Here is a 24163-nt window from a genome sequence, read left to right on the forward strand (position 1 = left end):
ACTTGCAGGGATGCCATTAACTCAAAGTCCCCTCTCAGGGGGTCACTGCACACCTTGGCCTTTGTTTGCCCTCCCCACCAAAGATGCTTCCAACAGTTCTGACACATCTGGCAGACCCAGAGCTCTCCTCAGGGAAGGCTTCAGCTGCTTAAAGGCTGCCCTTGCACCATCTATTCAAAAAGTTGCCATAACAGTCTTACCACACATCCCGAGGGAGCAATGCAGAGTCCAGCCCGTCCCACCATTCCCAGCAAGGCAGTTCATGGGCTGTCTGGGGCTCAGGGAGGAGTCACGGGGCTTCTCTTCTTCCTGCCCGCTTGCCCCATTTTCTCCTGCAAAAGCAAAGCTTTCTTGGCTTTCCTTGCTCAAGGAAATGCAGCAAAGGTCCTCTTTGCAATCTAATGCTGCAAACTACTCCAGGTTGTCATTTCAGGGGGTTCTCTCAGGTCCTGCACTAATCAATCCCCTTGGCCATTGCTTTTCTTGGCAGGTTCTGGCATTCACGTCCTACAAGCAAACCAGGAGGAGCAAATTCAGCTGTTCCTGCAACCAATCCAGTCTGGCACTCTGATTTTAAAGGATACTGGGTTGGCCTTACCCATAGAGATCCCACATCAGGGGTAATACCTACAGGTTCTGCCCTCTTCCACTCTCCTGCAGTTCCACTGGCCCACACCACAGGAACAACTGCAGCTGCCACTTCAGTGGGGGCCTTGCTGCTGACAGGAGTTATTCCCTGCACAACAAGAGCTGCTGCTTGGACACATTTAGTTTCAGCAATTACAGTGTCAATAGACCCAGTTTTCAATTTAATTTCTGCCTCAACTTTTCCAGTCCATCTCTTCCTAGCAGAGGTTTGGGTGAGTTTGGCAAAGAGACTAACTGAGGAATTCCCCAATGTTTTCCCAGTTTGACCCTTGTCACACCAATCACCTTAACACTGCCAGTCCTTAATTCTCCCTCTCTTGGGTTAAGGACTGAGGAAGTTGGACCTGTGTCTGAGCAGGACATGTGCAAACCAAATGCTGGGGACTGGAACACACACCTGGCACTCCTGCAGCTCTCACAGTCACATTCCAGAGCAAACAGCCAATTGCACCCTCACTGCTCATTTCTTAATCCCAATCCCACACTTGTTTGGCACTTGGAGCACCACTTTTAGAACCCAATTACAGCCCATTAGAGAGCTCCATGTCTAGCAGGGACAGGGACCCCTGGGATACTCTCAGCAATGCCTGAATCCATGGCAGGGACCTTGCTTTGAGCTCCCCAGGGCCGGGCACCCCGAGGATCTCCCCGAATAATCCTTTCGGTGCGCGCTGGAGTCCTCGGGGTGCCCCAACCCGGGGGGCACCAACAGCACTGTCCCTCCAGGGGCCAATTTGGTCCCAAAATGCAGGGGGATCTTGCCTGTGTCCCAGACTGGTCCGGGGATCTGAGGCCCTTCCCGAGAAAATCTCGGTGCCGGCGTGAAGGGCCAGAGATCCCTTGGAGCCACGGGAGAGCAGGCACAGAGTCCCTCCTGGGGGGCAATTCTGCTGCCTGAAATCAGCTCTTCAAAGGAGCCTCTAAGACTCAGCTGGTGAGGTTTAGAAGCCAGGCATTCCTTGCTTACAACACCCTGCCATGATCCCAGCCCTCCAGGTGCCCTGGCAATCCGCTCCCAAAGGGCACACGGAGGGGTCTCCACTGCAGCTGATGGGAGGGGTCAGCATTACAGGAGGGCTCATTTTCCTTCCCTGCATTCCTGTTGCACATTCAGGACATTCCCAACACCTGTTCCCATCTACACAAACCCTTATAAGTTCTCTGAGGGGCTCCATTGGGGGTCTCTGGTGGTCACCTGTGCCTGCAGCCCCCAAAGTTCTCAGTGACCACCTTATCAACTTCAAGACAACTCACCTGGTTGTAGAGGAGCCTGATGCTGCTTGGCTGCTGCCTCAGTTCCCCTCTTCATTCTTTCTTGACTTTGCTTGCTCAGTCCCTTTAAGTTCCTTGGCTCAGCTCCATGCACTTTCTAGGGAACATCCCACTGCAAAAACTCCCAGTTCTTGGTACATCTCCTAACTCAAATATCAGGGAGTGAGGCAGAAATCAACTCATCAAGGGCACTGCCGCCAAATATTGGGACAAAAACACCATAACATTCCATGGCCTCCCTTGGCAAATCAACGCCAAACTGCTCAGACACAAACAACACCCTGCACACTACAACAATCTGGCACTGCTGGTTCAACCCGGCCAAGTCAGTTGGGAAACTACACAAGGTCAACTTCCTTCCAAGTTTCAGTTATGACACAAAAATCAGGGAGATCACAGACTCCCCCACAGAGTTTTACTCTGAGGAGAGAAGGAAACCAAAGCCATCCCCAGGGCTGCAATAGCTCAGGCTCCCCAAAAGGCCCAGGGGCTTCAGGTTTCTGAGGGGCTTCACCGAGGGCCTTCCCAGGTCTGCTCTGTCTGGAGCCCTCCAAGTCCTCAGTGCCTGCCTGAGGAACCTCAACACAACTCACCTGCTTACACAGCAACTTGGTGCTGCTTGCCTGCTGCCTCACTTCCCTTCTTCCTTCTTTCTTCACCTCCCTTGCTTGGTCCCTTTACATCCCTTGGCTCAGTTCTGTGCACTTTCCAGGCTCCATCCCACTGCAAAAAGGATTAGCTCTTGTTACATCTCAACATGCACATATCATTCCCCATTTTTTCCTGACACTTGTCCACTAAGCCAGTGTCCCATTACTTAAAGCACAGTTTGACTCCTCAGTGACAACAACTGACAGCCCTGAATCCTAACACAGGCTGAGACACAAACACGGATGGGAACTCTTAAGGATCCACTTTGTCCTGCTCACCAACCAAAAGGAGCTTTCTGAACTCAAGAATAACAGACCTCAGGTCCTTTTTCTGCAACTTTACCTGCTATAAATGTGACCCACCAGACCTGCAAAGGCCCTTCCCACTTCACCTGCAGGGCTGGCAGTGCCACCACTGGACACGGCCCCAGTGGCTGGGCAGGAACGGAGGGGCTGGGGCGTCCAATCCATCGGCCCAGGCGGCACCAGGAGTTCCTGCAGTTCCTGAGGGGAGAGCCTCAAGCCAGCAAAGGGTTAGGGAGAGCATTTGAAACTTCAATATGTAGATCTCCTGGAAGATGGGGAGTTGGACAAGGCCTACTGGGGCAACAAGGACACACTCAAGGCTACCTATACAAAGGATCTACCAGCACTCAAAAGCTATCACTGTCCTTCTGTCAGGGGGAACTCAGCAAACTCTCTTTGCCAAGAGCCTCCAGGAGGATTTCCAGCTTTGGGGGCTCTTTTTTAACTGTTCTTCACATCACTGCAGCTGGGACTATCAGCTGCCCTACAGGGGGAACAGCCCACAAAGTTCACTTGCAGGGATGCCATTAACTCAAAGTCCCTTCTCAGGGAGTCACTGTACACCTTGGCCTTTGTTTGCCCTCCCCACCAAAGATGCTTCCAACAGTTCTGAGAGGTCTGGCAGACCCAGAGCTCTCCTCAGGGAAGGCTTCAGCTGCTTCTGCCCTTGCACCATCTAGCCAAGGCAGCAAATTCTTACAGGCGGTTGGAAAAGTTGCCATAACAGCCTTACCACACATCCTGAGGGAGCAATGCAGAGTCCAGCCCGTCCCACCATTCCCAGCAAGGCAGTTCATGGGCTGTCTGGGGCTCAGGGAGGAGTCAGGGGGCTTCTCTTCTTCCTGCCCACTTTCCAGATTTTCTCCTGCAAAAGCAAAGGTTTCTTGGCTTTCCTTGATCAAGGAGATGCAGCAAAGACCCTCTTTTAAACCCAATACTGGAAACTCCTCCAGGTTGTCATTTCAGGGGGTTCTCTCAGGTCCTGCACTAATCAATCCCCTTGGCCATTGCTTTTCTTGGCAGGTTCTGGCATTCACGTCCTACAAGCAAACCAGGAGGAGCAAATTCAGCTGTTCCTGCAACCAATCCAGTCTGGCACTCTGATTTTAAAGGATACTGGGTTGGACTTACCTGGAGAGATCCCACATCAGGGGTAACACCTACAGGTTCTGCCCTCTTCCACTCTCCTGCAGTTCCACTGGCCCACACCACAGGAACAACTGCAGCTGCCACTTCAGTGGGGGCCTTGCTGCTGACAGGAGTTATTCCCTGCACAACAAGAGCTGCTGCTTGGACACATTTAGTTTCAGCAATTACAGTTTCAATAGACCCAGTTTTCAATTCCATTTCTGCCTCAACTTTTCCAGCCCATCACTTCCTAGCAGAGGTTTGGGTGAGTTTGGCAAAAACACAAACTGAGGAATTCCCCAATGTTTTCCCAGTTTGACCCCTGTCACACCAATCACCTTAACACTGCCAGTCCATAATTCTCATTCTGCTGTGTTCAGGACTGAGGAAATTGTACTTGTGTCTGAGCAGGACATGTGCAAACCAAATGCTGGGGACTGGAACACACACCTGGCACTCCTGCAGCTCTCACAGTCACATTCCAGAGCAAACAGCCAATTGCACCCTCACTGCTCATTTCTTAATCCCAATCCCACACTTGTTTGGCACTTGGAGCACCACTTTTAGAACCCAATTACAGCCCATTAGAGAGCTCCCTGTCTAGCAGGGACAGGGACCCCTGGGATACTCTCAGCAATGCCTGAATCCATGGCAGGGACCTTGCTTTGAGCTCCCCAGGGCCGGGCACCCCGAGGATCTCCCCGAATAATCCTTTCGGTGCGCGCTGGAGTCCTCGGGGTGCCCCAACCCGGGGGGCACCAACAGCACTGTCCCTCCAGGGGCCAATTTGGTCCCAAAATGCAGGGGGATCTTGCCTGTGTCCCAGACTGGTCCGGGGATCTGAGGCCCTTCCCGAGAAAATCTCGGTGCCGGCGTGAAGGGCCAGAGATCCCTTGGAGCCACGGGAGAGCAGGCACAGAGTCCCTCCTGGGGGGCAATTTGCCTGCCTGAAAACAGCTCTTCAAAGGAGCCTCTAAGACTCAGCTGGTGACTTCTAGAAGCCAGGCATTCCTACATAGTGTGAGATATTTTAAGGTTTTTCCTACTGAAAAGCATAAAGCTTTTATCAGGGACACCTGACCTCCCACAGACAGCTCCTTTCCTATTTCAATACAAAATTATTTTCAGGGAATCATTTAATAGGAAGTGCCCAGGAACCCCAGACTGTGCTTTCTAGAACAGAAAACATACAGAGAGAAGAAGTTTTGCACAAGTGTAACATACTCCAGAACAAACCTGACTTTAGTTTTACCCTTTGTGTTCAAATATTTCATAAAAAAGCTCCAGCAGGAGAGCTGGTACATTCCCAAGAGTATCCTGAAAGTCCCTCTCACGAGGGCTGGAGGAAAAACACAGCTGTATGAGTCCCTTGTGCATGCAGATGCCTGGGGATCCTCTCCATCCACCTCGTGCTCTCCCAGCAGCAGAAAGGGCGCTGAGACAGGAGGAAGGAAACCTTTAGCATAAAGCTGGGGAGGAATCTAAAGCTTCCTTTCCTGGGGAACTTTGCGAAGTCTGCAACGAGAAAGGGAAAATTTGCATCTCCTTTGGTACAGGTATCAACAGAGACTGAGACTTTTTGCCTTTTTCAGACAACTGTGCCCCTTTTGGCTCCCCGGCAGCTCCAATGGCACCAGAACCCCCTTCCTGCACACCCACGGCTGTCACACACAGGCACCCACACACCTTTGCTCCAGCCCACACGTGGCCAACATCTCCTCACCCTAGACATCCCAAGGTCAGTAGTTTTGCTAGAGAGCACAGCAACCCACCTGTCATTGCAAACTGCCTCCCTGCAAAAAAGGAACCATTTGTCCTGGACACTTCCCCCACAGTCAAGGTCTTTTCAAACTGCTGTCGTGCCACCAAACCTGCTCAGGGTCCCTCCCGGCTTCTGCCTGTCCTTGCATTTAAAGGCACGGGCACATTCTACCTTCCAACAGCAAACCCAGCTCCTCACGGGCAGTAGAAGCCCTGCTCTTACCTGGACAGACTGCCGGGCTCGGCACAGCTGTGGCTCATGGAGCAGCTTCCCAAGGCCGTTCTCTCTCCCAGCAGGAAGCACAACTCGCCTCCGCACCAGGGGAAACCACGAGCGAGGCTGCAAATGGACACAAAACGAGCAAAAAGCATTAACGCAGCACCAAAAAACCAAGTTAAAGCAGTCTTTGCCTCATAACCCTGCACGGGGAAAGGGTTTGGGATCCCAAAACAAAACCTGAGACACCCAGAGAGCACAGGACCCACAGCCATGCCACGGCTCCCCCCGGGGGCACCCGGCAGGTAAGGGGCTTACCCGGGCCCCGCCGCCCAGCACAAGGCGCCCCTAAACGCCCCCGGCTGCCCCGGTGCACAAACCCAGCGGCCAAGGCGCTCTCCCCTCCGCAGCCCGGGCAGCAGCGGGGCCACACCCTCAGCCCCCACACACAACCGCCCCCACCTGCCCCGCCGGCCCTTTATACCGCGGGCTGGCAGCGCTGCCCAATCAGCACTCGAGCGCCTCCGCCCAATCCCAGCCCGCCTGGCCCTGCGGCCCCGCCCCGCCCGCTCAGCCCGGCCCCGCCCCTCGGCGCGGCCCCGCCCCCCGTTCCCTCCGCGCGGCTCCCGCCGCAGCCCCGGCGGGCGCTGCTGGGGCCGGGGAAGGGCGGGTGGGAGCTCCGCGGTCACGGCCCGGCCGGGAGCTCTCCCGGGACAAGGGGAGCGGGGCCTGCGGGGACAGCGGCCTTCTTGGGGGCGGGCCGGGAGGGTCGGGGGGCGGGGCCGGCGCGAGCTGGGGAGCGGGCCTGGGCGGGTCGAGGGGCGGGGCCGGGCTGAGCGGGCGGGGCGGGGCCGCAGGGCCAGGCGGGCTGGGATTGGGCGGAGGCGCTCGAGTGCTGATTGGGCAGCGCTGCCGGCCCGCGGTATAAAGGGCCGGCGGGGCAGGTGGGGGCGGTTGTGTGTGGGGGCTGAGGGTGCGGCCCCGCTGCTGCCCGGGCTGCGGAGGGGAGAGCGCCTTGGCCGCTGGGTTTGTGCACCGGGGCAGCCGGGGGCGTTTAGGGGCGCCTTGTGCTGGGCGGCGGGGCCCGGGTAAGCCCCTTACCTGCCGGGTGCCCCCGGGGGGAGCCGTGGCATGGCTGTGGGTCCTGTGCTCTCTGGGTGTCTGAGGGTTTGCTTTGGGATCCCAAACCCTTTCCCCGTGCAGGGTTATGAGGCAAAGACTGCTTTAACTTGGTTTTTTGATGCTGCGTTAATGCTTTTTGCTCGTTCTGTGTCCATTTGCAGCCTCGCTCGTGGTTTCCCCTGGTGTGGAGGCGAGTTGTGCTTCCTGCTGGGAGAGAGAACGGCCTTGGGAAGCTGCTCCATGAGCCACAGCTGTGCCGAGCCCGGCAGTCTGTCCAGGTAAGAGCAGGGCTTCTACTGCCCGTGAGGAGCTGGGTTTGCTGGTGGAAGGTAGAATGTGCCCGTGCCTTTAAATGCAAGGACAGGCAGAAGCTGGGAGGGACCCTGAGCAGGTTTGGTGGCACGACAGCAGTTTGAAAAGACCTTGACTGTGGGAGAAATGTCCAGGAAAACGATTCCTTTTTTGCAGGGAGGCAGTTTGTGAGGACAGGGGGCTTGTTGTGCTCTCTAGCAAAACTACTGCCCTTGGGATGTCCAGGGTGAGGAGATGTTGGCCACGTGTGGGCTGGTGCAAAAGTGTGTGGGTGCCTGTGTGTGACAGCCGTGGGTGTGCAGGAAGGGGGTTCTGGTGCCATTGGAGCTGCCGGGGAGCCAAAAGGGGCACAGTTGTCTGAAAAAGGCAAAAAGTCTCAGTCTCTGTTGACACCTGTACCAAAGGAGATGCAAATTTTCCCTTTCTCGTTGCAGACTTCGCAAAGTTCCCCAGGAAAGGAAGCTTTAGATTCCTCCCCAGTTTTATGCTAAAGGTTTCCTTCCTCCTGTCTCAGCACCCTTTCTGCTGTTGGGAGAGCACAAGGCAGGTGGAGAGGATCCCCAGGCATCTGCAGGCACAAGGGACTCATACAACTGCGATTTTCCGCCAGCCCTTGTGAGAGGGACTTTCAGGATACTCTTGAGTAATGTGCCAGTTTTCCTGCTGGAGCTTTTTTATGGAATATTTGAATATAAAGAGTAAGACTAAAGTCAGGTTTGTTCTGGAGAATGTTACACTTGTGCAAAGCTCCTTCTCTCTGTATGTTTTCTGTTCTAGAAAGCACATTCTTGGGTTCCTGGGCACTTCCTATTAAATGATTCCCTGAAACTAATTTTGTACTGAAAGGGGAACGGAGCTGTCTGTGGGAGGTCAGATGTCCCTGGAAAAGCTTTGTGTTTTTTCGCTCAGTAAGCTCTTAAAATATCTCAGAGTGTGCAGGAATGCCTGGCTTCTAAAAGTCACCAGCTGAGTCTTAGAGGCTCCTTTGAAGAGCTGATTTCAGGCAGCAGAATTGCCCCCCAGGAGGGACTCTGTGCCTGCTCTCCCGTGGCTCCAAGGGATCTCTGGCCCTTCACGCCGGCACCGAGATTTTCTCGGGAAGGGCCTCAGATCCCCGGACCAGTCTGGGACACAGGCAAGATCCCCCTGCATTTTGGGACCAAATTGGCCCCTGGAGGGACAGTGCTGTTGGTGCCCCCCGGGTTGGGGCACCCCGAGGACTCCAGCGCGCACCGAAAGGATTATTCGGGGAGATCCTCGGGGTGCCCGGCCCTGGGGAGCTCAAAGCAAGGTCCCTGCCATGGATTCAGGCATTGCTGAGAGTATCCCAGGGGTCCCTGTCCCTGCTAGACAGGGAGCTCTCTAATGGGCTGTAATTGGGTTCTAAAAGTGGTGCTCCAAGTGCCAAACAAGTGTGGGATTGGGATTAAGAAATGAGCAGTGAGGGTGCAATTGGCTGTTTTCTCTGGAATGTGACTGTGAGAGCTGCAGGAGTGCCAGGTGTGTGTTCCAGTCCCCAGCATTTGGTTTGCACATGTCCTGCTCAGACACAGGTCCAACTTGCTCAGTCCTGAACACAACAGAATGAGAATTATGGACTGGCAGTGTTAAGGTGATTGGTGTGAGAGGGGTCAAACTGGGAAAACATTGGGGAATTCCTCAGTTGGTCTGTTGGCCAAACTCACCCAAACCTGTGCTAGGAAGAGATTGATTGGGAAAGTTGAGGCAGAAATGCAATTGAAAACTGGGTCTATTGACACTGTAATTGCTGAAACTAAATGTGTCCAAGCAGCAGCTCTTGTTGTGCAGGGAATAACTCCTGTCAGCAGCAAGGCCCCCACTGAAGTGGCAGCTGCAGTTGTTCCTGTGGTGTGGGCCAGTGGAGCTGCAGGAGAGTGGAAGAGGGCAGAACCTGTAGGTATTATCCCTGATGTGGGATCTCTATGGGTAAGGCCAACCCAGTATCCTTTAAAATCAGAGTGCCAGACTGGATTGGTTGCAGGAACAGCTAAATTGGCTCCTCCTGGTTTGCTTGTAGGACGTGAATGCAAGAACCTGCCAAGAAAAGCAATGGCCAAGGGGATTGATTAGGGCAGGACCTGAGAGAAGCACCTTGAATGACAACCTGGAGTAGTTTCCAGTATTGGATTGAGAAGATGACCTTTGCTGCATCTCCTTGATCAAGGAAAGCCAAGAAACCTTTGCTTTGGAAGGAGATAATCTGGAAATCGGGCAGGAAGAAGAGAAGCCCCGTGACTCCTCCCTGAGCCCCAGACAGCCCATGAACTGCCTTGCTGGGAATGGTGGGACGGGCTGGACTCTGCATTGCTCCTTCTGGATGTGTGGTAAGGCTGTTATGGCAACTTTTTGAATAGATGGTGCAAGGGCAGCCTTTAAGCAGCTGAAGCATTCCCTGAGGAGAGCTCTGGGTCTGCCAGACCTCTCAGAACTGTTGGAAGCATCTTTGGTGGGGAGGGCAAACAAAGGCTAAGGTGTGCAGTGACCCCCTGAGAAGGGACTTTGAGTTAATGGCATCCCTGCAAGTGAACTTTGTGGGCTGTTCCCCCTGTAGGGCAGGTGATAGTCCCAGCTGCAGTGATGTGAAGAACAGTTAAAAAAGAGCCCCAAAAGCTGGAAATGCTCCTGGAGGCTCTTGGCAAAGAGAGTTTGCTGAGTTCCCCCTGACAGAAGGGCAGTGATAGCTTTTGAGTGCTGGTAGATCCTTTTAATAGATAGCCTTGAGTGTGTCCTTGTTGCCCCAGTAGGCCTTGTCCAACTCCCCATCTCCCAGGAGATGTACATATTGAAGTTTCAAATGCTCTCCCTAACCCTTTGTTGGCTTGAGGCTCTCCCCTCAGGAACTGCAGGAACTCCTGGTGCCGCCTGGGCCGATGGATTGGACGCCCCAGCCCCTCCGTTCCTGCCCAGCCACTGGGGCCGTGTCCAGTGGTGGCACTGCCAGCCCTGCAGGTGAAGTGGGAAGGGCCTTTGCAGGTCTGGTGGGTCACATTTATAGCAGGTAAAGTTGCAGTAAAAGGACCTGAGGTTTGTTATTCTTGAGTTCAGAAAGCTCCTTTTGGTTGGTGAGCAGGACAAAGTGGATCCTTAAGAGTTCCCATCCGTGTTTGTGTCTCAGCCTGTGTTAGGATTCAGGGCTGTCAGTTGTTGTCACTGAGGAGTCAAACTCTGCTTTAAGTAAGGAGACCCTGGCCTGATGGCTGAGTGTTAACAAAAAGGGGAAATGCTCTCTGAGTGTTGAGATGTAACAAGGGCTAATCCTTTTTGCAGTGGGATGGAGCCTGGAAAGTGCACAGAGCTGAGCCCAGGGATTGAAAGGGACCAAGCAAGGGAGGTGAAGAAAGAAGGAAGAAGGGAAGTGAGGCAGCAGGCAAGCAGCACCAAGTTGCTGTGTAAGCAGGTGAGTTGTGTTGAGGTTCCTCAGGCAGGCACTGAGGACTTGGAGGGCTCCAGACAGAGCAGACCTGGGAAGGCCCTCGGTGAAGCCCCTTGGAAACCTTCTAAGGGTGGGTGTGTATGGTGATAAGTGTTGGGAAATGTCCTGAATGTGGAACAGGAATGCAGGGAAGGAAATGAGCCCTCCTGTAATGCTGACCCCTCCCATCAGCTGCAGTGAGACACCTGTGTGTGCCCTTTGGGAGTGGATTGCCAGGGCACCCGGTGGGCTGGAATGATTCAAGAACATAGCAATAAAAGATTACCTGGCTTCTAAAGCTCACCACTTGAGGCTCAGAGGGTCTTATAAGCAATTTTAGGTAACACCTGAAGTTTTGTGTGTACTTCTGAGTTCAGTTGGAAAGAGATTGACCAGGGAACAGGAATGTTTCTCGTTCCTGGAAGTTGCGCTTGATGAACTTCCCATCTGAGCTGATGCCCTTGGCAGGAGAAGTGCTCAGCAAGGAGGCTCTTTGCTCCTAGGCAGGAAGAAAGGCCAGTGCCCTTCCTCCCCAAGGCCCAGCCCAGCAGGGCTGGCAGGAGCTGCTGGTGTGGCTGCTCTTTGGGTTCTCAGCTGTGCCCGTGGGGTGGTGACATCGTGTTCCTGCCTGTGCTCCAGGGCAGCCAAAACCCCAGCCCAGCCCCTGGGCCTTTTTGGGAGCCTGAGCTATTGCAGCACTGGGGATGGGGGTTTGGGGTTTTTGTCCCTAAAAGCAGAACCGTGGGGGGATCTCTTCTGTCACAGTTGTTGGTTTTTTGATATCTTAATTAATTACACCTTTGGAAGAAAACCTTGTGTAACTTAGCAACTGACTTGCACTGGTTACACTGAAAGTGCCAAGGAGTTGTAGTGTCCACTGGATTGTTTGTATTGAAGCAGTTTGGTGTTTACAGAGGGATAATAGCTCCTGTCAGCAGCAAGGTCCCCACTGAAGTGGAAGCTGCAGTTGTTCCTGTGGTGTGGGCCAGTGGAATTCCAAGAAAATGGACAAGGACAGAACCTGTAAGAATTACCCCTAAGCCAGAGTCTCTCCTGGTAAGGCAAACCCAGTATCCTTTAAAATTGGGAAGCCAAGCTGGATTGGTTCTAGTAACAGCTAAATTTGCTGATGATGGTTTTATAATAGAATGTGAATGCAAGGACCTGTGGAGAAAGGAAATGGGAAAGATGATTGATTGCTGGGGCTGGCAGACAGTGGCACTGGATGTTTGGCTGTGGTTGGGAATGAGCAGCTTGACCTCCCCAGGGTTGTCTGTGCTGGGGTGGGTTTGGGTCCTGTGTGGCCACAGGTCTGTGCAGCAGCTGGAGCCTGGGCAGGTTTGGGGGCTGTGGTGTGCCAGGCTGCTGAGTGTGTTGTCCCTGTTTCCTTGGAGTGTCCCAGTGTCCCTGCTTGGCTGTTTGTTGCCCTGCAGGCAGAAGAGCCCAGGCCTGAGATGGCTGAGTGTTGGTGTGACCCACAGTGGGTGTCCCTGCCCTCGGGACAGTCCCCAGAGCTGCCTTTGGCATCCCCTGCTGAAGGGTGGGAGCTGCCCAGAGCCAGCAGCATCCAGCTGGAGGATCCAGGAGGATGCAGCTCCTGTTGTCTGGGAGGTAAGAGGTGGGGTGCAGGAGCTGGCAGGGGTGTTTTGCAGGCAGAGGGAGGGCAGGAGCAGGAGAATTGCAGCTGCAGCAGCTGGGTCAGTGCTGGATGGAGTCAGGCTGGGAAAGGGCCCTGAGTGTCAGGGCAGGGGAGAGCCCAGGGGGGCCCTGGGAGCCCTGGGGCTGTGAACAAGTGCAGTGGGCAAAGGAAGGGGCACTGGAGAGCTGGGCAAACAGCTGGAGCAGTTGCAAGGGGAGCCAGGAGACTGGAATGCAGGAGCAGCAGCTCCCTGTGTGTGTGTGTAGAACCAGCTGTACTGCAGCCCCCAGTGAGGTGGGAAATGAACCTCAGGAGGCTGGGAACGAGTCCCACACACTGGTTAAAGTGGGATGGACTCTTCCCAATGTCTGATAAGCTTTTCTTCAGTGTTGCTTTATCAGTTGAAAAGTGAAGTGATTGTCAAGGTGTTGACACTTCTTCTCCCGTGTCTTTGGTGAGGTGTTGACTCAGTACCTTTCCTGGAGCTGCTGTTGGATGAAGAGGTGCCCCCAATTCACCTGTAAGGTCCTGGTTGTCTTCCCTGCTTCTCCCAGCTTGTCCAGGAGATGGAATTCCAGTGCTACAGAACAGCTGGGTCGTGGTGCTCCCAAAAGGAGCCTTTTGTGCCTTCAGGGCAGGTTCTGGTGCCCCTGGAGCTGTTGGGAGAAGCGGAGGGTTGGCAGGGAGAGGCCTGGAATGATGTTGCTGTGGCACAGAAGAAATGAGCAGTGATGGTACAATTGGCTGTTTTCTCTTGAATACAATTACAAGAGCTCCAGGAGTGCCAGGTGTGTGTTCCAGTCCCCAGTATTTGGTTTGCACATGTCCTGCTCAGACACAGGTCCAACTTCCTCAGTCCTTAACCCAAGAGAGGGAGAATTATGGACTGGCAGTGTTAAGGTGATTGGTGTGAGAGGGGTCAAACTGGGAAAACACTGAGTGGTTCCTCAGTTTGTCTCTTTGTCAAACTCACCCAAACCTCTGCTAGGAAGAGATGGACTGGAAAACTTGAGGCAGAAATGCAATTGAAAACAGGGGCTATTGAAACTGTAATTGCTGAAACTAAATGTGTCCAAGCAGCAGCTCTTGTTGTGCAGGGAATAACTCCTGTCAGCAGCAAGGCCCTGACTGAAGTGGCAGCTGCAGTTGTTCCTGTGGTGTGGGCCAGTGGAGCTGCAGGAGAGTGGAAGAGGGCAGAACCTGTAGGTGTTACCCCTGATGTGGGATCTCTCCTGGTAAGTCCAACCCAGTATCCTTTAAAATCAGAATGCCAGACTGGATTGGTTGCAGGAACAGCTGAATTTGCTCCTCCTGGTTTGCTTGTAGGACGTGAATGCCAGAACCTGCCAAGAAAACCAGTGGACAAGATGATTGATTAGTGCAGGACCTGAGAGAACCCCTGTAAGTGACAACCTGGAGCAGTTTCCAGTATTGGATTGAAAAGATGGCCTTTGCTGCATCTCCTTGATCAAGGAAAGCCAAGAAACCTTTGCTTTTGCAGGAGAAAATCTGGAAAGCGGGCAGGAAGAAGAGAAGCCCCGTGACTCCTCCCTGAGCCCCAGACAGCCCATGAACTGCCTTGCTGGGAATGGTGGGGCGGGCTGGACTCTGGATTGCTCCCTCGGGATGTGTGGTAAGACTGTTATGGCAACTTTTCAGAACAGCCTGTAAGAATTTGCTGCCTTGGCTAGATGGTGCAAGGGCAGAAGCAGCTGAAGCATTCCTTGAGGAGAGCTCTGGGTCTGCCAGATGTGTCAGAACTGTTGGAAGCATCTTTGGTGGGGAGGGCAAACAAAGGCCAAGGTGTGCAGTGACCCCCCTGAGAAGGGACTTTGAGTTAATGGCATCCCTGCAAGTGAACTTTGTGGGCTGTTCCCCCTGTAGGGCAGGTGATAGTCCCAGCTACAGGGATGGGAGGTATACTTAAAAAAGAGCCACGAAAGCTGGAAATCCTCCTGGAGACTCTTGGCAAAGAGAGTTTCCTGTGAGTTCCCCCTGACAGGAGGACAGTGATAGCTTTTGAGTGCCGGTAGATCCTTTGAGTAGGTAGCCTTGAGTGTGTCCTTGTTGCCCCAGTGGGCCTTGTCCACCTCCCCATCTTCCAGGAGATCTACATATTGAAGTTTCAAATGCTCTCCCTAACCCTTTGCTGGCTTGAGGCTCTCCCCTCAGGAACTGCAGGAACTCCTGGTGCCGCCTGGGCCGATGGATTGGACGCCCCAGCCCCTCCGTTCCTGCCCAGCCACTGGGGCCGTGTCCAGTGGTGGCACTGCCAGCCCTGCAGGTGAAGTGGGAAGGGCCTTTGCAGGTCTGGTGGGTCACATTTATAGCAGGTAAAGTTGCAGAAAAAGGACCTGGGGTCTGTTATTCTTGAGTTCAGAAAGCTCCTTTTGGTTGGTGAGCAGGACAAAGTGGATCCTTAAGAGTTCATATCCGTGTTTGTGTCTCAGCCTGTGTTAGGATTCAGGGCTGTCAGTTGTTGTCACTGAGGAGTCAAACTATGCTTTAAATAATGAGACCCTGGCCTAATGGACAAGTGTCAGGTAAAAAGGTGGAATGCTCTCTGAGTGTTGAGATGTAACAAGGGCTAATCCTTTTTGCAGTGGGCTGGAGCCTGGAAACTCCACAAAGGCGAGCCAAGGAATGTAAAGGGACCAAGCAAGGGAGGTGAAGAAAGAAGGAAGAAGGGAAGTGAGGCAGCAGGCAAGCAGCACCAAGTTGCTGTGTAAGCAGGTGAGTTGTGTTGAGGTTCCTCAGGCAGGCACTGAGGACTTGGAGGGCTCCAGACAGAGCAGACCTGGGAAGGCCCTCGGTGAAGCCCCTTGGAAACCTTCTAAGGGTGGGTGTGTATGGTGATAAGTGTTGGGAAATGTCCTCAATGTGGAACAGGAATGCAGGGAAGGAAAATGAGCCCTCCTGTAATGCTGACCCCTCCCATCAGCTGCAGTGGAGACCCCTCCGTGTGCCCTTTGGGAGCGGATTGCCAGGACCCCCGTGGGGCTGGGATCATGGCAGGATGTTGTAAGCAAGGAATGCCTGGTTTCCAAAACTCACCAATTGAGTCTTAGAGGCTCCTTTGAAGAGCTGATTTCAGGCAGCAGAATTGCCCCCCAGGAGGGACTCTGTGCCTGCTCTCCCGTGGCTCCAAGGGATCTCTGGCCCTTCACGCCGGCACCGAGATTTTCTCGGGAAGGGCCTCAGATCCCCGGACCAGTCTGGGACACAGGCAAGATCCCCCTGCAGTTTAGGACCAAATTGGCCCCTGGAGGGACAGTGCTGTTGGTGCCCCCCGGGTTGGGGCACCCCGAGGACTCCAGCGCGCACCGAAAGGATTATTCGGGGAGATCCTCGGGGTGCCCGGCCCTGGGGAGCTCAAAGCAAGGTCCCTGCCATGGATTCAGGCATTGCTGAGAGTATCCCAGGGGTCCCTGTCCCTGCTAGACAGGGAGCTCTCTAATGGGCTGTAATTGGGTTCTAAAAGTGGTGCTCCAAGTGCCAAACAAGTGTGGGATTGGGATTAAGAAATGAGCAGTGAGGGTGCAATTGGCTGTTTTCTCTGGAATGTGACTGTGAGAGCTGCAGGAGTGCCAGGTGTGTGTTCCAGTCCCCAGCATTTGGTTTGCACATGTCCTGCTCAGACACAGGTCCAACTTGCTCAGTCCTTAACCCAAGAGAGGGAGAATTAAGGACTGGCAGTGTTAAGGTGATTGGTGTGACAGGGGTCAAACTGGGAAAACATTGGGGAATTCCTGAGTTTGTCTCTTTGCCAAACTCACCCAAACCTCTGCTAGGAAGAGATGGACTGGAAAAGTTGAGGCAGAAATGAAATGGAAAACAGGAGCTATTGAAACTGTAATTGCTGAAACTAAATGTGTCCAAGCAGCAGCTCTTGTTGTGCAGGGAATAACTCCTGTCAGCAGCAAGGCCCCCACTGAAGTGGCAGCTGCAGTTGTTCCTGTGGTGTGGGCCAGTGGAGCTGCAGGAGAGTGGAAGAGGGCAGAACCTGTAGGTATTACCCCTGATGTGGGATCTCTATGGGTAAGGCCAACCCAGTATCCTTTAAAATCAGAGTGCCAGATTGGACTGGTTACAGTAACAGCCAAATTTGCTATTCATGGTTTGCTTTTAGAATGTGAATGCAAGAACCTGCCAAGAAAAGCAATGGCCAAGATGATTGATTAGTGCAGGACCTGAGAGAACCCCCTGAAATGACAGCCTTGAGTACTTTCCAGTATTGGATTGAAAAGATGGCCTTTGCTGCATCTCCTTGAGCAAGGAAAGCCAAGAAAGCTTTGCTTTTGCAGGAGAAAATCTGGAAATCGGGCAGGAAGAAGAGAAGCCCCCTGACTCCTCCCTGAGCCCCAGACAGCCCATGAACTGCCTTGCTGGGAATGGTGGGATGGGCTGGCCTCTGGATTGCTGCCTCGGGATGTGTGGTAAGACTGTTATGGCAACTTTTCAGAACAACCTGAAAGCATTTGCTGCCTTGGCTAGATGGTGCAAGGGCAGCCTTTAAGCAGCTGAAGCATTCCCTGAGGAGAGCTCTGGGTCTGCCAGACCTCTCAGAACTGTTGGAAGCATCTTTGGTGGGGAGGGCAAAGAAAGGCAGTGACCCCCTGAGAAGGGACTTTGTGTTAATGGCATCCCTTTGTGTTAATGCAAGTGAACTTTGTGAACAAGTGAACTTTGTGGGCTGTTCCCCCTGTAGGGCAGGTGATAGTTCCAGCTGCAGTGATGTGAAGAACAGTTAAAAAAGAGCCCCAAAAGCTGGAAATCCTCCTGGAGGCTCTTGGCAAAGAGAGTTTGCTGCGTTCCCCCTGACAGAAGGACAGTGATAGCTTTTGAGTGCTGGTAGATCCTTTGAATAGACAGCCTTGAGTGTGTCCTTGTTGCCTCAGTGGGCCTTGTCCACCTCCCCATCTCCCAGGAGATGTACATATTGAAGTTTCAAATGCTCTCCCTAACCCTTTGTTGGCTTGAGGCTCTCCCCTCAGGAACTGCAGGAACTCCTGGTGCCGCCTGGGCCGATGGATTGGACGCCCCAGCCCCTCCGTTCCTGCCCAGCCACTGGGGCCGTGTCCAGTGGTGGCACTGCCAGCCCTGCAGGTGAAGTGGGAAGGGCCTTTGCAGGTCTGGTGGGTCACATTTATAGCAGGTAAAGTTGCAGAAAAAGGACCTGGGGTCTGTTATTCTTGAGTTCAGAAAGCTCCTTTTGGTTGGTGAGCAGGACAAAGTGGATCCTTAAGAATTCCCATCCGTGTTTGTGTCTCAGCCTGTGTTAGGATTCAGGGCTGTAGCTGTTGTTGTCACTGGGAAGTCAAACTGTGCTTTAAGTAATGGGACACTGGCTTAAAGGACAAGTGTCAGGAAAAAATGGGGAATGATATGTGCATGTTGAGATGTAACAAGGGCTAATCCTTTTTGCAGTGGGATGGAGCCTGGAAAGTGCACAGAACTGAGCCCAGGGATGTAAAGGGACCAAGCAAGGGAGGTGAAGAAAGAAGGAAGAAGGGAAGTGAGGCAGCAGGCAAGCAGCACCAAGTTGCTGTGTAAGCAGGTGAGTTGTGTTGAGGTTCCTCAGGCAGGCACTGAGGACTTTGGGGGCTCCAGACAGAGCAGGCCTGGGAAGGCCCTCAGTGAATCCCCTTGGAAACCTTCTAAGGGTGGGTGTGCCCTTTGGGAGCTGATTGCCAGGACTCCTGTTGGGCTGGGATCATGGCAGCGTGTTGTAAGCAAGGAATGCCTGGCTTCTAAACCTCACCAGATGAGTCTTAGAGGCTTCTTTGAAGAGCTGATTACAGGCAGGAAAATTGGCCCCCCAGGAGGGACTCTGTGCCTGCTCTCCCGTGGCTCCAAGGGATCTCTGGCCCTTCACGCCGGCACCGAGATTTTCTCGGGAAGGGCCTCAGATCCCCGGACCAGTCTGGGACACAGGCAAGATCCCCCTGCCTTTAGAAATGAGGCCTTCTTGTGGCTGGGAAAACATTGGGTAATTCTTCAGTTTCCCTCTTTGCCAAACTCACCCAAACCTGTGCTAGGAAGAGATGGACTGGAGTCTCTCATCCCCTGGGCCGTTGTCCTGCATGACCTGGGAGCCTCTGGGATTAGACTGGCCTGGGCAGACAGGGAGCAGTTTGTCCTGTGGAGCTGGGCTGGGTTTGTTGAGGATGCCTTGGGAGGCAGGGCTGGAGAGGCTCCTCTGTTGGCTGTAGTGGTGGAAGGTTGTAGCAGCAGGGCTGGAGCCTTCGCCCTCCTGCTCCCCCCGTGAGCCCCGCCGGGCCCGTGCCCTTGGCAATGGAGGGCCCCCCATTGCTGAGTCAGCGGTTCCGGGGGCCAGGAGGGATGGGATCAGGATGCCGAGCTCCGCCCAGGGCCAGGGCTGCCAGTGTTCAACCATGGAGGGAACTGAAAGCACAGGGAGATGGAGGCCAAGCTGCAGCACAGGGATGGGTGAGAAAAGACCCTGGTCCTCAGGTGGAGCTTTGAATTCCCTGGAAAAATGGATCCTGTCAGATGGATCAGGCCCTTGTGGGTGCTGGAGCAGAGGCCTCTGTCATTTATGGTCACCCTGAAAGGTTGCAAGGACAGCAAGTTCTGACTGCAGGATGAGGTGGCAAACAAAGTGAAGTGGTCCAGAGAAAAGCTGAGGCTAAAATTGGTCCTGTGCCAGAGCAGCCTCGTGCAGTGCTTGTTGCTGTCCCTGAGTGTCCCATTGCAGTGGATATTTCCAAGGGTGCCTTGTGCTGGGGAGCACTGGGGCAGTTCCCTTTCCCTGGGCAGGGCAGGCAGGGCACATTTCCCCCCTCGAGGGTGGCTCCACAGTCCCCCCCTGTGCCCTGGGAGCGTGGCAGAACACCTGGACCCACTGTCCTTGTCAGAGAGGGCACAAGGGATGGTTGGATGGGGGAGGGAATGGCTCAGGGAGTACAAGCACCATTACAATGAGTAGGGCAGCACCTGGAAAGGAAGGGGGGGGTTAATCCAGACAAAATCCAAGCACCTGCCCAAGCTGTGATATTTTTAGGAACTCAGTGGTGCTGTGGTCCCCAGGAAGTATTGCCCAGGACTAGGCAGGAGACTTCAGGCTCTGTCACCCCCAGAGCAAGGTGGCAGCCCAGCAGTTTATTGGTTGGTTTGGCTTTTGGTGACATCAGGGTCCTCCTTTGGGACCAATCCTTGGCCTGGGCCATAAAGTGTCAGGACAGAAGTGTGAGTTTGAGTGGGAAATGAGCAGCAGGGAGGGTTGGAACCAGCTCAGGGAGCAATTCAACAGGCTCTGGACCTGTGGCCAATATGAGCTGGAGAGGGGGGACTGAAGGTTCCTGCCAGTGATAATGATGCCAATTGGAGCCTCTGGCAGAAGTAGGGTAGTGTAAGGGGGGTACTTTTGAATTAGATGATCAATGGAGCATAGAGGTGTGAGAAAGAAATCATATTAGGATGTGAAACCAGCTAGAGTGTGGTACAATTTGACTTCATGGCACGAGCTAATTGTAAGGTCCATTGTGCTTTTCAGCAAGTCAGCCTGATATCCCCTGTTACCAGAGCTGAGTTCTTCCTTGGTTCTGCTCCATCTTGCAAGGTAGGTACATCTACCCTTGAAACACAACGTTAGAGGTCATAGCCAGGGGTGAGAAGGATGATGGTGAGAGGAAGATGATGTGGGCAGGGGTCGCTGGCCCCTTGCCCTCCAAGTAGGGCAGGCCCAGACTGTTGCCATCAGGCAATGCTCAGGCGGGGTTTGGCTGCCATTCAGGCCTCCCCTTACACTGCGTCCTGGCCCCACGTGGTGTAAGGTGGAGCTGATCAAATGGGCTGTCAGGACTGCTGAGCTGAGCGATCCTCATCCTGCCACCGAGCCTGTGCTGCTCCGCGGGGACGCCCGCCAAGGGATGGGCACCGACCAGCTGCTGCACATCCTGACAGCCCTGCCTGGCTGGGGGGTGGGCACGGGTTAGTGAGAGGAGGCAACAGAGAAAGAAGGCTTTAAATATCCTTCAGTGTTCCTTTATTTAGTGTTCATAATATTTCCCCTTTAATTTCCCCTTTTACTAACCAAATATCGTGTTAATAGTTATCCATAATATTGTGTTAAGATCCTTTTTGGTATCCCTTTAACTCCCTTTTTACTAGTTAGTATTATACTGTATTGAATGCTGTTCTTAGTATTTGTTTTAATGCCACACAATAAGGCAGTTCACTCGTATCCTTTATTAACTTTTGATTCACTTTGCTAAGTTTATTATTATTATTATTATTATTCTCACTGCAATAAAGGTATTTTGTGTGTTTGAATGTTTGTGGCACTTGTCTTTATTCTGGGCATGTATCCTAATGAACTGTTACAGTGCCCTTAGGATTTGGGAATAGGAAGTTACTGGAAGCCAGCCCAAGGTAGCCCCCGTTGGAGAAGTGGCTCTGAGTATGTTCTTGGGCTTTAGTGGCAACTCAACAAATGATAAGAGGGCCTGAAATGCCCAGAAGGCCGTGGGTACAAAGCTCCTCCAGGGTGCACAGGCCAGGCCCTGCTCAGGAAGGCAGCACCATGGACTGGAGATGGTGGATCCAAGCCAGAGCCAGAGCAGGGCCGGGGCAGGAGCGAGGCCTCGGGAGGGAGTTGCCACCGGCCCTGTGGTTGAAGCAACAAGTGTGGATCCCCTGGACAGTGAGCACGAATCACTGGGAAATGGGGAGAAGCCCCAGAGCAAGTGCTGGGAGCAGAGGGGGAGCATGCATGGCTCACTGCTGGGTCAGCCCCATCTGTCAGTGGGAAGCACTTTGGGAAAGCAGGAGCTTATAACCCGTGCCAGAGGGAGTTTGAAGTCACGAAGGGGGGAGGCAAAAGTAGTCCATGTGCTGAGTGAGACACTGTACCTGTGGGAATGAAACAGGAAGAACTAGGGCAGTGTCAGGTTTGTAGGGATTTGGGGTCAGTTGGCAGTGGTTTGGCTACTTGGCTCCCAAGTGACACCATCACGGGATTAGTGATTAAATGCAGACAAGGAAAATGGGAATATGTTTGTGTGAATAAATGTTAGTGGAGGGAATGATATTGCCATGTTGTAGCTTGATATCTTACAGAAACTGTGGATCCTGGCCATCCTCAGAGCCCTTGTGGTCCCTCTGGGCGATGCTGTTGGCCCGGGCAGTGCCCTGGAAAAGGTGCCTGGGTGGGGTGACTTGGTTTGATTTGGATGGAGATGGAAAAGCAGCTCCCAAACAGGCCCCCAGGCCAAGGTGACCCGGGAAGCAAGTGGCCCTTGCCCAGGGGTCAGTCTCCCTTTGTGCCCGGGGCACTCTCTGGCAGGGCCGGGGGCTGTCGGGCTCATTGTGGGGGCGGCTGTTGGTGCCCTCAGTGGGATTGGATGGATGTGATTCCAGGGGCTGGGAGCACTGTGGCCATGCAGGGCTGGAGTTTCCCTTATGGTGCTGGCTCCGGGGGGTCTCCCTGGCATCGTTGTCCCCCTGGGTGAGCGGTGCCAGTCCCAGCCACAGTGTCACAGCAGCAGGGCCGTGCCCTGGGCTCTGCCTGCTGGGCTGTTCTGGGTCAGTGCTGCCAAAAGAGCAAAGGGATCAGCTTGGGCAGGGGATGGCACAGTTGGGCATCATCCTCCCGAGGAGAATATTGGTCCAACTGTTGGGTACCTGCTGCCTGTGTCCTGCAGCCCAACATCATCAGGATAACAGAATTCCTTTCCCCACTCTGATTCCAGTGCTCCCATCTTGGCCCAGGCAGCGAGGCTGGGGGGACACGGGGCTGGGAGGAACAGGAGCTGGTATTGGATTTGTAGGCAGTGGAGACATGGAATTGTTTGGTAACCAATGGCAAAGAGCTGGGCCAGGTGTATCCCGAGTGCTGAATTTAGGAGCACAAGGGATGCCCACTGTATTTACCCCCCCTTTCATTCCAGAATGTGATGGGGAGTTTGGGCAGCTCTCTAATGGTTCCCCAAGATGTAATTGTTGTGCACAGGGGAACACCAGTAACTTAGGAACTGGGCTGAGTGCACATGACATGGTGTGTATATTGTACTACAAAGAAATGAGGCACAGAAGGACTTAATGAGTACCAGTGAACTGCTCTGGAGGGCTGTATTCACATCCTGGACTGCAAAAATTCACTGGATTTTGTCTCCTGAATTGCTGCAGTGCACCAACTGATATCGTGCTGGAAAAATAACCCACTTCAATGTAAGTAAACCAGGGGTTTCTTTGGATGTAAACACAAATTTCAAATTTGCAGGGCAATAATAAGACTTGATCACCAAGTGCAAACAGTAACTATAGGGGTCAATTAGTGACCTTTGGGCATCAGGTAGAACAAGTCCCTGCTCACCACTGGTGGGACATATTTACAGGATTCTCACCATCTGCTACAAAGTTTGTGAACACTTTAATCCATCCACTGATTAAATCAGTAATTATACTGATTTTATGAAAAATATGCAGTTGTTGTCTCTGGGATCAATTCTAAGAAGTTGTTTCTCCCGTGTCTCTGCCCTGCCCAGGGATCAAAGGACCGAAGGAAAGGATGAGAAGTTCCCTGAGAACGGAGCCCCGGGGCTGCTGGCCCTGAGGAGCAGGGTAAGGGCTGGGTGTGCTCAGGGGCCCTGGCTAAAGGCTGCAGGTGCAGTGGGTGTGTGCTGGGCCAAGGCAGCCAAGGTGTGTGCAGCTGTTCCGTGCCCTCCACCCTTGGCCCCGCCGGGGCGCCTGCCCAGCGCTCCAGGGGTGGCCAACGGGGAGCTCACGGAACCTGCCCGTGCCCACGGCCCCACAGTGCCAGGCCTGGCCTAAAGCCGGCTTTGTTGGGCACAGCCTGGCCAGCGGGACCCCCTTGGAGCCGCCCCGCAGCCTCCCCTGGGGTGGAGGCACCCGCAGGAATTGTCCCGGGGCCGGAGCCTGCGGGATCGGCTGCCCCGGGGCTGCCGGGTGGGCTGGGGGGGAGCGGGAGGGGGCCGGGGGGGGCATTTCTGCTGAGCCACAGTTCTGCCTTGCTCATTGCCTTTTGTATCCCCTAAATCTGTAGCCCGTGTGCTGGACTGTGTTTGGGCTGTTCCTGTTATTCCATGACTGGGGAGGAGTTGTTTTCTGGAGTGCCCTGTCTGTCAGCAAAACACCAGGCCCAAAGGATCCTGGCAAGTGCAGCCCTGGAAGAGTCAGGAATACTCAAAAATGCACCAGTTCTCAGGAAGTACAACTTTGTAAACCATTTATGAAGCTGAAATTCCGCAGCCTTGAGCTGTTGGCTCCCAAATAATAGTGGAGGGAGAGGCAGAAAATGCCACTGCTGCTGGGGCTGAACTGTCTGCAGTGACTGGGCAGGGCTTGGCCCTGATGTCTGAGTGCATCTTTAGGATAGATCCCAACTGTCAGCCCTGGCTCCATCCCTTGAGAAGATGGTGCTCCTGCAAGCCCAGCTGCTGTGCTGGTGGTCCTGGGGGCACCCCTTGCCCTGGCCTGTTGTCAGTGTGTTTGTGTTGCAGCTCAATAAAGTCCCTTTCAGTGGTGACTGTGTCATTTTGGTGTCAGTTCCTCTCCCCTGCTCCAGTGGCTGCATCACTGGCTTGTGCCTAAAGGAACTCTTCCCCTGCAGCAGTTCCCTGCTGCTCTCAGACAGGGTGGAGTTGAGGCCCCTGAGCAAAGGGAAAAAGGATCCATCCAAGGCAGGCCCGTGC

The 24163-nt window shown here is 53.8% G+C and overlaps 2 protein-coding genes and 1 long non-coding RNA gene across 5 annotated transcripts; 1 reads left to right on the top strand and 2 right to left on the bottom strand.

Annotated features, from left to right (window-relative positions):
* Positions 1-204: 204 nt before the first annotated feature.
* Positions 205-8202, bottom strand: LOC127465211 (translation initiation factor IF-2-like). Its single transcript, XM_051775707.1, has 5 exons — positions 8154-8202; positions 6363-6787; positions 5989-6105; positions 5257-5439; positions 205-332 (listed from the first exon to the last, which is right to left on the bottom strand). The coding sequence occupies exons 1-4, from the start codon at positions 8200-8202 to the stop codon at positions 5335-5337; spliced, it is 696 nt and encodes a 231-aa protein (XP_051631667.1). The 3' UTR covers positions 205-332; positions 5257-5334.
* LOC127465207 (uncharacterized) lies at positions 6838-23942 on the top strand. Of its 3 annotated transcripts, XM_051775706.1 has the most exons (11): positions 6838-7382; positions 9602-9761; positions 10275-10386; positions 10705-10834; positions 12244-12460; positions 13990-14121; positions 17470-17594; positions 17916-18045; positions 22529-22679; positions 22997-23072; positions 23515-23942. In XM_051775706.1, exons 2-8 carry the CDS (start codon positions 9698-9700, stop codon positions 18039-18041), a joined length of 906 nt encoding a protein of 301 aa, XP_051631666.1. In that variant the 5' UTR covers positions 6838-7382; positions 9602-9697; the 3' UTR covers positions 18042-18045; positions 22529-22679; positions 22997-23072; positions 23515-23942. The 3 variants fall into 3 exon arrangements, 1 of the variants encoding a protein (XP_051631666.1); XR_007901933.1 differs by lacking the exons at positions 6838-7382; positions 9602-9761; positions 10275-10386; ... (2 more) ...; positions 17470-17594; positions 17916-18045 and adding exons at positions 9218-9363; positions 14594-15221 and having other exon boundaries at positions 13815-14121; XR_007901932.1 differs by lacking the exons at positions 6838-7382; positions 9602-9761; positions 10275-10386; ... (2 more) ...; positions 17470-17594; positions 17916-18045 and adding an exon at positions 14594-15221 and having other exon boundaries at positions 13589-14121.
* Positions 9197-16841, bottom strand: LOC127465209 (uncharacterized). Its single transcript, XR_007901934.1, has 3 exons — positions 16635-16841; positions 13689-13831; positions 9197-9328 (listed from the first exon to the last, which is right to left on the bottom strand). It is a non-coding gene; the product is annotated as an uncharacterized LOC127465209 (long non-coding RNA).
* Positions 23943-24163: the final 221 nt, after the last annotated feature.

Source organism: Manacus candei, unplaced genomic scaffold (genome assembly GCF_025592945.1).
Source record: "Manacus candei isolate 608988 ecotype Guabito, Panama unplaced genomic scaffold, ASM2559294v1 h1tg000338l, whole genome shotgun sequence".
NCBI classification, from domain to species: domain Eukaryota; kingdom Metazoa; phylum Chordata; class Aves; order Passeriformes; family Pipridae; genus Manacus; species Manacus candei.